Source organism: Camponotus floridanus, unplaced genomic scaffold (genome assembly GCF_003227725.1).
Source record: "Camponotus floridanus strain SB8 unplaced genomic scaffold, Cflo_v7.5 scaffold1, whole genome shotgun sequence".
Classification (NCBI taxonomy): domain Eukaryota; kingdom Metazoa; phylum Arthropoda; class Insecta; order Hymenoptera; family Formicidae; genus Camponotus; species Camponotus floridanus.
The window spans coordinates 1,591,021-1,604,589 of record NW_020229214.1 but is presented as its reverse complement, the minus strand read 5'-3'; the positions used below and the strand labels follow the sequence as shown (position 1 = coordinate 1,604,589).

The following is a 13,569-nucleotide window of genomic DNA, read 5'->3' as shown; positions in this document are numbered from 1 at the left end:
GAGAAATCAAATTTTGTGATCGTACTACTATAAAATATATACATACATATACATGCTTATTTCCGCAATCTAAATTTATCGATTTCGAATTTATCACAGTTATATTTTTTTACAGCATCATTATTATTACGTTCTACATTTTGCTCGTGATTTGTCTTTAATATCAGTTATAAAGATACATCAGACCGATAATTTTTGCCTCTGAGATTTATTGCATGCAATTTATCTATTGTGAAAATACTAATACATTTACTAAAAATAAATACATGAATAAACTAGTGTTACTTCTTCAATAATTTATTTTACATTCACTAATAAGAAATCATAAATCAATATTCTTATTACATTTCGCTTGATAAACGATTTTTTCCGTATTTCTATTTGATAAATGGATAAAGCGAAAGCTGTGTTATGGTCGGAATCGAGAACATAATACGATAAAGAACGGTAGTGTCCTCAAATTCTCAAATTTCTGACCAGTAAATCGAATGATAAATTTTCCAATTTGTTTCAACTTTATCGTTTTATCTTTCCTAAGTTGCTGTATCTCGTACTTTATAATACTGATAGCTATCTTTTAGTCAATCGTGAAGATTTTCGTAATCTGATAACGAAACGCAAGATCTGCGAATTAAAGCATTGAGAAAAACTATCCGTGAATTGGAAAAGAATCTGTGAATATTTGACATCACTGATAATCGAACCAGAGAGCGAATCTTTTTATAGATCATCAGTTAAAAAGTCACAAAGTTATGAAGAGCTTGCGTAATTGACAAGTCTAATGATCCACGAGCGATATGATTCCTCCTTTTCTTTGTCGACGGAAGAGGAAGATAATATCGAAGATAATCTCGAGATAATATCACTATCATCTAGTTGCTTTTGATCTTCCCTTCTCAATCTTTGATAACATTCTCTTTCTTCTTTTTCCTGCTATCTGTTTATCCATCTTTTGCCTTCCTATAGTTGTCTTCTCTTTTCCCTTTCTTTATCAGGAATCCAACTTGATCCCTCACATAGGAGGCATGTCGGTCGATAATGCTGGTAGGAGTCGCAAACTTTGGTACAAGGGAGAAAATGGATGATACCACGATAAATCGTCGTCTTTTTGTACGATCGTCGAGAGACATTCGTTTCGTATTATTTGCAGTAAAAATAAATTAAGTATCTATAGTCGAAAATATATAATATTTATATTAATATGGATTTATATATACTATTTATTATTTTTTTAAATATAACATTTTTACACATATAATTATATTCATGTAACTAAATATTATGTTCTTAAATATAATTAATAGAATGTCGGACATATTAGAAATATACTTTTTCATACATTCTCTGTGCGAGGAGAAAAAGAATTGTCTTCTAGTTAATAGAAAGATATAGTTTATCCGTAATAATTATTTGATGAAGATATTTCTTAAATATAAGTGAAATTATTTTAGAAAGAATGAATATACACGAGTGTGAAATCGGATAATTTCTTTTTATTTATAAAAGAGATATGCAGATTTTGATATTAAACGATTAAATTATGCATTTATAATTTTAATAATAAAGATGATCTCATATTTTACATTTTTATTATAATTTAATTTAATTAAATTGCGTATCACATACATAAACTTTTTTGATATTCTCAATATCATAATTGATTCCCCGATTGCGCAAAATAATTATTATGTCGAATGATCATTGGACTACATGGAATTTATGCGGTCGAGTTAAAATCGATTTTTTCTTTCTCCTTCTCTCTCTTTCTCTAACGCACGCATGTTTATCCACCAGTGCTGAATTCTAATAGATAGTAAATAGAACATACACGTGGCGTGAATGCAATCAGGATACGCTATCTCATGCAAAGCCGGTCATCCCTGCCTCCTTCTCTGCTTCCTCCACTTACGTATCCCCTTCTCGTCCCATTTCCCACCTTCGAGTAGAGGAGCTCGCTTTACGCTCGAATTTGAACCCTCGAGAAAATTATAGAGGTGGGTTTGCGGCGGTGCCGGCCAAGCTAATCCCACCGTATAATTAACCACCGGCAACCGTCCGGGTTCTCCCTGCCGCCGCGCTGTACGCCATTACTCATGGCTAAGCTTCCACGAATGTGTGTACACATACGCCATTCTCTCGCGATCCCGCCGATTCCACCCACTCGTGTACGGAAAAACGCAGGGTTACCCCGTCTATATCCGCAAAAAGAAATACGCGCGTCCATGTATTGCGTCGCAACGCGACACGTACCTGCTCTCAACCCAGCTGTAGGTGGGTATCGATTCGACGCGGTGGATGCGGTCGAACCGCGGGAATGGTCGGACGATCGTCTTCGGAGCATGAAGCGTGTCGGAAAACCAAGGGAAGGATCCCCTCCGCGAAATGACCGAAAAACCTGAGGAGAACCAGGGCGCACTCTCCGATTGTAATTGAACTGCGGAGCGTAAAGCGAAGCTCTGCAGGGGAAGCCGAATGAAGCGTGACACTACCATGCCATCGACTATTCTACTTCCTGGTCGGCTACTTTAAAGCTTCGATCAACGGAATACCACAGAAGTAACTGAAACTGCAATCGCGAGTGTAACTTTTACGCGTTTAGATGCTGTATTTGCTTATGTTCTATCAGAGAAACGAAGTTTTCAAAGCGTAATAAATAGCGTGCATAATCAAGGTATTAGCTTGTATTTAAAATTGTTGATAAAAGAGCAAATTTTTATAATCATTAGCAATAATTGCATAATTGTTTGACATATAAAAACTTTTAAATAATCAGTCGATTAATACGCTAAAATATGTAGGTCGCGATTTCAGTAATATAAGTCAACGATATAGTGGTCGCGTCCGAAGTCAAGTCATAAAGCTGAACATAACAATCCATCATCTGCACTATAATATATATTCTATAATATATGTGAAAATATATACAATAAGGACTAGGATAAATTCAATATTTTCAATAAATCAAGTTAATAAATAACTTTTTTACAATCATTAATAAATTTTATTTTCTCTCTATATGAATGATATTCATTGTCAGTCCTAATATTTTTATGAAAATAAAATTATTATTATCGATTCTAAAACTGTCCATTCAATCTGGATTGATACAATATTGATTAAATTATAAATAAAAAACTAGCGTTAAATTTCAATTTAATGAAAACGTTGCACTTTACAAAACACACACTTGCATTGTAAACAAGAGTGAACGAGAGGAAATCATTTTATTATATTTATTATTTACAGTGGACAAATTAATGCACCGAAGTGTACATTGCATAAGGCACGACGACACTTCGCTACAAAGTGCGTGAAATGTTTGTATGAAATATCGACGAAGCGGTATCATTTACCTATCGCTTTCATTGTCCCAGTGTTTTACGAGACCTGTATTGCCAGCGGACTATCCGGAATCGTTTCATGAAAGCACCGGAGTAGTTACCATATCGTTGCTGTTATCGGCTGTTACGACTGCACTGGCGTGAGGCCATTCATGTTATTATCGTGTTTAAACGGGCGGAAAGGAGAGAAAGAAAGAAAGAGAGAAAGAGAGAAAGCTCGTCGTTAAGGTCGTCGCCTCAGGCATTATTAAATTACTAGCTGACTTTCCATACCGGTGATGGCATGATATATTTTCTCTATCTCTCTCTCTCTCTCTCTAGGTACTCGTGCTAATATGGTTATCTATTCGTAACAATGTGATATTTGCTCGCAATTTAGAGCTCGCGCAAGTGCATGAACGAAACGTTTCCCTATGTCAATGATTCTCAAGTCATGGTTTGTTAATCTGAAGCTCAAAAGAAATCTGGGACTGAAAAACTTTGATAACCCCCTTGCTTTCCTTCGTACGCGCGATAAGCTTTAATTACAAGGCATTCGCTATTGAATGATATTTCGAGACCGCGACAAATGCACCGCCACGAGCGAGATATGATCTATGAATAAATAAAGTTGAACGTAGTGATATCATTCGGTATGCGAGATTCTTTTTTACAACCCTTTTTTTATAACCGTGTTACATCGCTCTAGAAAATTACGTACTGAAGTTTCATGTTGGTATACGTTACGAGCGTATGTGCTTTCTCTCGATTTTATATTCTTTGACTCGTGTTTATCATGCACCCGACCCCACCTCTCTGCTTCTTTTTTCTCTCTTTTTTAATATAACGGACTTATATTTTATCGCTTTTATGTAGATAAGAAAGACACTGATTGCAAAAGTCACAAGTTAAATTATATTTTACGATAGTAACAGTAAATAAGAGCGTATCGTAATAATAGTGCAAGGCAACGTAGATAAGGAAATGTGATGTCAAAATTTAATGGAGGATGAATCCATGAAAGAGTAGTCGAGTAAAAGTAGCCAAATCTAATTCCGTTTTTATTTTTATTAATTACGCGATTTGTAGATTTTGACTTGATTCGATTCTCTGGGATAGCTTCAGATTTTTATGAACCAATAGAGAGATTTATTTACACGAGATAAAACCGCATCGTTTGGCGATATTTGCTCGCTTTGTGTTTGCCGAACGGCAATACCTTATGAACTACACGTCTAACGGATGCAATCAAGGTACACGGCGGCTCTAATGCAGCAGCAAATGAAGTTCGTGATTTCGCTGAGTCGATTCGCCACGGACGCGAAAATAATACAGCCGCGCAATAAAAGAAACTTTGAAGAAACGTCGTCATTACGTTGGCCACCGCGAGGAAGAAATACCTTAGCAACAAGCGATCGATCGAAGTTATCGCGCGTTTACAACCGGTTTCCACACTAACGACGCAGTCGTTATCTCAAAGGAGTTTTTTTTTCTAATGGAAAAAGAGCAACCCCTTTAGCGAGATCACACTGGGGTTGAGCGATGCAGCTTAAGCGATCTCTCGGTAATGGATGGTGGAAAATAGTTTTCGTTATCGTTGCCATGACGGATGGTCTTCGTATCGGGTAAACCATGTTTCGCCTGTATAACCCGTCCCGGCTATTGCCGATTCCTTAAGCTGTCCTCGGGAAAGCGCCCGCTCTCATATCGCGACGCTAAATCTCCGCCGACGAGAAAGGTTAAAGCGTAGCGACGTCGACGTCGACCCGATATAGAGCTTTCTTCCGTGGAAAATGTAAGGGTGAAAGATCAAGGGTCGGCGTCGCGCGCGACTAAGAAAGTAAATTACTGTGCTTATGAATTTTTTATGGGCTGTCGCAAGGCCCGTCATCATCGTCGACAAATTCTCGAGCGGTCCCTCGTTTAATGAAGCCGATTAAAAGTCGGATATCAAACGCGCGCTCGATCGTCCGACGAATAAATACATAATGCATATAATCGCGCGCTCCCTTCGCTGACGAAAGGCAACCAATCTCCCGACGTAGTCGTGATATTTCTTCGACGGCGGAGACACACCGTCGTCTCAAAATGAAAATCTCATTTACCTCGCGCTATCTCCCGCGACGACGAAGTGTTACCGAAGCGATTACAGGACGCCCGTAACGCACGGCCAACGAAATGACTTTTTCTTCGCGTTTCCGCAACGTAAAAGATGAGATGGCGCGTCCGCGTGGAACAGGATGGTAATAAGGCGATAAAGCGTTTAGCGTAGCTAAACCAAGTCGCATAGCCTACGGAACGAGTGTGAAAGGATCGATGTCGTTTCGCGTGTTAAACTGCCGTGGCATTAAGTCATCCGCTCGCGGTCTTTATTCACGGCGAACTGTCGTCTTAAATATGAAACGGTCGCGAGTCGCCAATCCGTTACGATCGCTCGAAGCGAAGAATTTACGGTGGAAAGATACGTGAGCGGAAAAGTTATTTCATCGCCAAGCAGCTCGCAGAGATTCCAATTTTCTTCCATTAATTTATATCGAGTATTATAAATATTACTGAAAAAATGCATTTGATTAAAGAGAGATCAAAGAGATATTTCATATAATTCATCGTATTTGATTTCAATACGATAAATGCCAAACGAGCGCTTAAGAATTTAGGAAAAAGCGATAAATGTATTATTTTTTATAAGAAAATATGAAGCAACGTGTTATGTCAATTTGTTTAATATATATATATATACATTGTAAAATTATCTCTCGCTACATCTATTCGAGATATTCGGCAATTGTATAAACGTCTAATCTATCTTTACACTGTCTAATGCAGTATATGCAATATATATATCATGTAGATTAGCGTCTCAAATAGGTACGTGATTAATAGTCATTAGTAGTTAAACCTAGAGAATGACAGATTGCGATCACATATTATTCACGTTAGTATAACAAGAAGTGTTAATAATATCAAGCACAAATTTATCTCTTTCTTCATGATTGCATATTATATATCTAGATCACATATATAATTCGATAATCTGAATGACGAAAATTCTGCATTTATATGAGCGCTTCTACGTCGCATGATAACATTCAATTCGTCTCCTTAATTCGAATAAAGGCTGAATAGTATTCTCGAATCTAATAGTCACTTGCGAACAATAGAATTTCCAGGGCGCTGCGAATCGTCGCTCGACGCGGATTAATCTTGGGAGCTAATAGTTATTGTGTTCGCGTTTCATAACGAATTATGCACTTACATAAATGCAAATTGTGCGCGCACATACGTCGCAGAGTATGTAAATTCTTGCCCACGGATGTTCCAACTTGTGGTCTGGCAATAATCATGCTATGGCATCTGTATGTAGTTGATATTTGAAGGAAAGAGAGGGAGAGAGAGAGAGGGAGAAATGCAATTTCAGATACATACTGTTTGTACAAGGTACATAACAAGCGCAATATTTTTATTATTATACGAACGGATAACATATTTAACACATTTTTTGACAGGAACATTTTTTTGCTTCAATTTAACATTTTAACATTTATGGATCAATTATTCTACGTTAAAAAAAATAACAGCTCTGTAAACGAGAAATTCAGTACTTTTTATTCTGTTTACATTAATATATTAATAAATATTAATATATATTAATAATATAATATAGTATTAATAATAATTATAAATTTTATAAACTTTAATTTTAATATTTATCTAAATATTTATCAACACACATGGTAATTAGCAAGATGCAATTTTCGCAGATTGTTTCGAGGCAAAGTAAAAGCTAGCTAATTTAATGATTAAGGCACGGAAGTTTTTAAAGTTTCACGATGAATTTTTCTAAATAGTTAGTGCTGTGAGACGCGTTGAAGCGATCTATGAAAATTGCGAAAATTGTTTTCACGCGCATCGTTGCTTGAAAAAAGCTAAGCAAAACCTCTGTTCCTTTATTATTTATTTTGTCAAGCAAGTGGCTCATCTCGTCCCGTCCATGTGAAAACTTATCGTAAAATCTCATAAACTTTTACGCTTAATTTATAACTATTTGATCGCAAGCCATTCGCATCGTAAACGTTATAAGAAATATATTTTCAAATGTGTGAAAGAGCTTTTGGATATAATTTCACATATTCCTGATATCGCTATTTTGTCACGTGCTTTACAGAAGACCTTATCTCGCGTAAAGAGCTCTTTCGCTACATGGGGGGTGTTTTTTACGCGACAATAGGCGGTCTGAAAGCGGAGAGATACTACGACATAACGGCACGACAACGGTAACGGGGTAGACAACGCGCTCTCACTTGAAAAATCTTACTCCTCGTGCACGCTCTCGAGCGCTCAAAGACTTTGAAGAGACGGCCAAGTGTAACTGTCGTTTAGCCTCCTGTATTGTATCTCACGCACCTTTCTTGCATCCTAATGAGGACTTTAGACGGGACGTTGACTTGCCTCTCTCTCCCCCTCTCTTTTTCTCTCCCCCTCTCTTTTTCTCTCCCCCCCTCTCTCTCGCTCGCTCGCTCGCTCGCTCTCTCTCTTTTTCTCTTCAACGTGTAAAATTGCTGCGACTGACTACTACTACTTTTACTGCAACATAAAGCGTATGTTTTCTAGGGAAAATGAGAACGTTTAAAAGGATTTTATGCCGGGAATAACGGCGGAAATTCAGCAGATTTGGATTTACGTGGATAGAGCGCACGATTACGCGAGGAAACGTTCTTTTAGTGGCAACATGAATTTTTATTCCCCAAAAGTCGTTGTACTTATGCTAATGAACACGCAGACATAGGGAATTATGAATAGCGATTGAATATACGTACATTATGACATTTTTTTATAGCACGAATATTGATAAAAATCAAAATTGAAAAGATCAATAATAAAATGCGTAAAAATGAAGAAGTAGATTTACTTGTAACCAACTCTTAAATCTTTGTGCTATATTTTCACAAATATTTTTTACCTAGTCATTATTTTCAATACCTCATTCAATACCTCTTGCTATAACGCGCTCTTGTTAATTTCTCTTTGTATTCTTCGCAATAAATGGCAAATGGCGATATTTTGGTGGACACGCTAAGCTTGAAACAATCGCATAGAACAGCCATATTTATCCAAGGCAACGAATGACCACGGGCCCCATTTGCAGATCGTAAAGATAATAGAGACGCATAGTCGTAGCCATTCTGTGTCATCAATAATCCAACACCGTAACGCGGCCTGCAATTTGCAGGACATTAGCATCGCGGTCAGATTTCGGTGTTCTGTGCCACGAATGATGACTGATTTCGTTAATGTACCGAGTACACGTGCGTGGTTTTCATATCCTATTACGAGATGATCAAGAGATAAGATTACGAATAATACGATTTCATGATCTAAATCAGCTTTCAACCACAAAGTTAGTAGATAAATGAATTTTTGCACAGAATTATTTTTGTTCTTATTAATTTCTTATTAACTCGAAATTAGTCACGTGAAAAATCCAAGAAAAGTTGAAACTTTGTAACTTCAAAATTATAATCAATCATGTATTTTTATCTGTTCTTTAATAGAGATTTTTATTCTTTAATATACTTCTCAAACAAAAACTTGAATCGTAAATCGTATTTTGTCTATATATATTCTATATATTTTTAAAACAAGATTAAAAATTACTGGAAATTGAGTTTAAAAAGTATTAATATTTATCATGACGTGTATTTTTGATCTTTGCAATATTGCGAATTTTTAACATAACAATTTCTAAATATGAGTTTTTGTTTTAAAAATCCTCAGATTATACCATAGAAACATTAGCTGCCAATTCTACAGTAAATTATAAATTATTTGATTCATATTTTTATTATATATATTCGTAAGCATCATCTGTTACGTAATTAGACATGGTAATTAATCATAAGATCCTGCTCAAAATTCTGCTATGGCGAAGCATCGCGGGGGGTATTATAGTTAGATTCACACTCAATTAACACACTTGCGCTTCTCGGCGTTGCGCGCGACTCCGCGACGGTGCGACATTATGGATTTTATCGCGACGGCCGCTAATTGCTACTGAAATTTATCTGGCGCCTCCATATTCTACGCGATATTACTACGGCACTGCAGTCATACACGAGATCATAACTTACCGTCCTAAATCAACACGCTGTTCTCCGCGGCGCTAAAACACGAGAGTAGTATCTCGTATGATTTTGCTACGTAATTCGTCTCGAGCAACTCGCTAAATCAAGTACATTTGTCTAAACTTTTTTCTCTTCCTATGCAAACTTCCAGACCATCGTCGACCAGAAGATTCGCGATACGAACGAATCACGATTGTGAGAAAAAATATGTATAATGGCAATATTAATCTTTCTTCTGGCCTTAAATTTATTATTATTGTAGGTGATATTCCTCACGAATGGAATAACTTTCGCAATATCAAATTATTCGCACAATTTATACAGGTATACAGGTATTTTTTTACTTTTTTCTTAATTTTCATTATTTGCCAGCTGATAGCTGTGTGACATTGTGATAAAAATGCTGATGTGATGGAGGAAAGAGAAAAAAAGAGAAGCTTTCACACAGCACGTCAATTTAGATAATAGAGGTAAAAGCTGAAAGAGATGTAAAGGATATATGCGATAACATGGGGCATGTACAGGAAATTGTATCCTATATGTAAAGGAAATAGTGCGATAAAGACACAGAAGAAAAAGAGTGGCTGCGTAAAAGGAAGAAAATGAGAAAGGGGATGCTGAAATACTAAGAACACAAATCGATATGTTAAATGAAAGAGAGAGAAAAATAGAAAGAAAATTAAAAAAAGACGAGAAAGGTAAAGGAACAATGTGGAGGCGAATGAGAGAGAATAAAAACTAGGAAGATCTCGATGGAATAGAAACGGAAGAAAAGGGGAAAGAAACGCGGATGGCTGAGAATGGATTAGCTGAAACTATCTGATATAAGAAAAGGGCGATTTGGACGGAGATTTAGCGAAAGAGTAGGCCGCTGATATTCACGCACACAGATTAAGCATCTTAATCACATACGAACAAAACTACAAATTGCGCACTCGAGCGAAATGAAAACGGCACCGAGTACTCATGTATAAGAGAAGGTGCGACATGTTTAAAACAAAAAGTTCAACGGACTTGAAACACAAGCGAGGGAAAGACGGGAATCCGTGGAGGGATGGATGAACAGTTAGAGAGAAAGGGTCGACGAAAAAGTCAAGAGCAAAGGACACGAGAGACGTGCTCGGTGAATTGGAGACGCTTTGCGCGAGTGAAATGGTGTAAGTTACGTTACACAGCTTAGCAAGAATACAGATGAATCCCGTCTTTGTTCTTTTTTATCAACGACGTAACACATTGCCGTTTTAATCTCAGTTCTGTAGTTTTAACGGTAGCATACGCGCTATGATTAAAAACGAGCTTGTTTCGAAACTATGCGATTACATTAGCAATAAAATTTTCTACTCCGGAAACTTCGTTTCCTCTGCATGCGCGAGCTTTTATTGCTTCAATCGTATTTTAGCATTGTAATTTAAAAGTTGATATTTATTAAACTTACAGGAATGTTAAGTATTATTTTAGTAAAATATGAAAGAGAGTTATAAGTAATTTTCTCCTTTTTTTATGTAAAATATTACTTCTGCACTTGCGTTTAGTTGCAAGCGTCCATAAATTTATGAATGGAACAGGAGATAATTTTAAGTAACTGGCATAAGTAAATATATTTGACTGACAAGTAGATTAATTTATTTTAGTATAATGATTTTTGTGTTATCCTCATTGTATAATATAATAGGTTGTAATTTTATCTTTATTATAATTTTATCTTTTATTAACATCTTGCTTGATGATATACTATTCATTGTTAGCGTTGATGATCATCTCGAATATTCCTATTTATAAAGATGTCATTTCTCTCACGAGAAACGTAACATTCAGTATGATGCGAAAAATTTATTCTCATAATACAGTTTCATTCATTCGAAACAACGAATTCGTTTCACCGTTTATTCTCTCGAGACATATTAAAAATAACAGTTGCAGATGTGTTGTAATTTTGAGTTTGATCTCTGTATAATAACATTGTGAGTAAAAACTCAATTTAATCAAAGTTATATCTGATGCGATATAAAAATATCAATAAAATTTCGATAATTATAAACCCTAGGAAAACAAAATAATGCAACAAACGATGTGATATTTTGCTATTTATTGAGAATTAAAGTTAACATAAATTTAATAAGATTTTAAAATATTATAAGAACATAAAATTAATCACTTTAAAATTTATTACAATTTGATTATGCGACAATTAATGCAAAATATATTTTTTATGTATATGTATAGTGTATTTATGTTTTATACATAATTTCTTAAATTACTTTTATTTGTTTATTTTTTTCTATATCGAGTTAAAAATATCACAAATTTTGTTTTATTAAAATTATATTTATTATTTTAGTTCTTATTTTTAGCGAGCATTTGCATCTTATGATGTTTCGTTTTGCCGCGCGACAAAATGGAACAAGCAATAAATAATGTTAACTATAAAGAATAATTTACAACGTTTTAAATCATCAAAATTTCAGGCTTGTCAGTCGCGAAATATGCGATAAAGAAAATGGCCGTTTGTTCTCACAAAGTGTCATTGCAAGAGTACTCATTGCGTATCATCCCACACATCTTTTTGTCTCTCACCGAAATTAAAATCCTTTGTGCTTTGTCCATAAAAGTGTTTGACACGTTTCTTTGTTCCCCGCTTCATTTTTTTGCAACTTGTTTCTCCGGGCAAAAGATAGACACCGACTTCGAAATAAGCCGACGAATAATTTTCTTCAACGCATATCGGATCAAATTAGTCTTGAGGATGAAATGTGGGGGTAGACATAGTGGGGTAGAGGATCTGCGCCACCCTAACGAGACTCTAATCTTCTTCCCTTCGTGGAAGCTTAGGGCAGCTCGCTCAAACTTTCGCTTCGTGCACCGGGTAATTAAAATGTTAATCGAGGAATTAGCCAGTTAAGTAGAAGGTTCGTTCCGAGGTATACTTTGGTTTCGCCTGCACGTCGTCTGTCTTGATTAACGGAGCTCGAAAGTCGAACTTCGATCGGGTTTAATGTTAACGAAGCATGAAGAGAGCTAGTAAGAATCTTATCTCATCAATGGCAGATCTTAGTGCGATTATACGAAGATAATAATTATCTCCTTTAAGCTATATACAACAAAATGTAATGTAATATCATGATAGATTAAATATATTAAAGAAAAAGAGAAGAAGAAATTGGGTTACACTTTAATATTATTACAATTTATATTTTATATTATTTGAAATTTTTATGAGATTGCGAGAATAGTGTTATATATTTTTTGCATTGTACATTACAACCTAAGGATTGGAAGTGTGCGTTTACGAAATTATGAGATGCGTAAAAAATATCAGAAATAACGTATAATTGAGAATGAAATACACTCTCCTTCCCGCCTTACACGATTTTATCTAAACTTCTGCGCATCACGTGCTGCGAACGTAATTTCTCGGTCATCTACGAGAGCGGTTTCTCGTTTGGGATTCCTATTTCGGAAATTAGTTGGAAAATTAGTTTTGGCCACCAGTTTACCACGAACTTTTGAAATTGCTAGGTTGGACTGGGGCACGACCAGGAACACAGTTTTCTGTCGTCGACGAGTCACCTCGTACATTGTCGAGTTCTAATGTTATTACAGTTCATTCCGGGTGGCATTTCAACGTCGGTCAGCGAAATGTCGCGAAATTGTTACCTTCCGTTACAACCATCTAAAGGACTATCTTTCATTTTTGTTGCAGATTGGATGACGAGAAACTGGATCTCATTAACGTAAGTAATTTCTATATGACAAGGTATTATCTTCTACAACTTTAATTAAATGTCTTGCTGGTGAGATAACAATGTTACAAAAAAGTTACAGATTAAAAATTATATTTGGCCAGAATCTGAGAAAATCTCTAAAATTAAAAAGTATAAAATTGAAAAATAATGATGATACAAAAATTAGTAACAGGTTAAAGTAAAAACAAGAAAAAGATATTAATAATAAATTATTATGTGCTTCAATTTTTATAGTAATTCTTTTAAGACAATTTTAAAGAAAATTGTTAAAATTTTTAACTTAAAAGGAACAATAATATATTAGAATTTAATTAAAAAATATTTAATTATAAATATTTTTTATCATCTCACTTATTTAATTTATATATAATATTTATATAAGGA

The 13,569-nt window shown here is 35.3% G+C and overlaps 1 protein-coding gene across 1 annotated transcript in view; it reads left to right on the top strand.

The window, feature by feature from the left end:
• LOC105250414 (leishmanolysin-like peptidase) overlaps nucleotides 1–13,569 on the top strand; it is a 253,427-nt gene that overhangs the window by 182,193 nt on the left and 57,665 nt on the right. Inside the window, exon 4 of the mRNA XM_011256489.2 lies at nucleotides 13,143–13,173. Coding sequence (XP_011254791.1) covers nucleotides 13,143–13,173 — 31 coding nt within the window. The remainder of the gene's footprint in view (nucleotides 1–13,142; nucleotides 13,174–13,569) is intronic.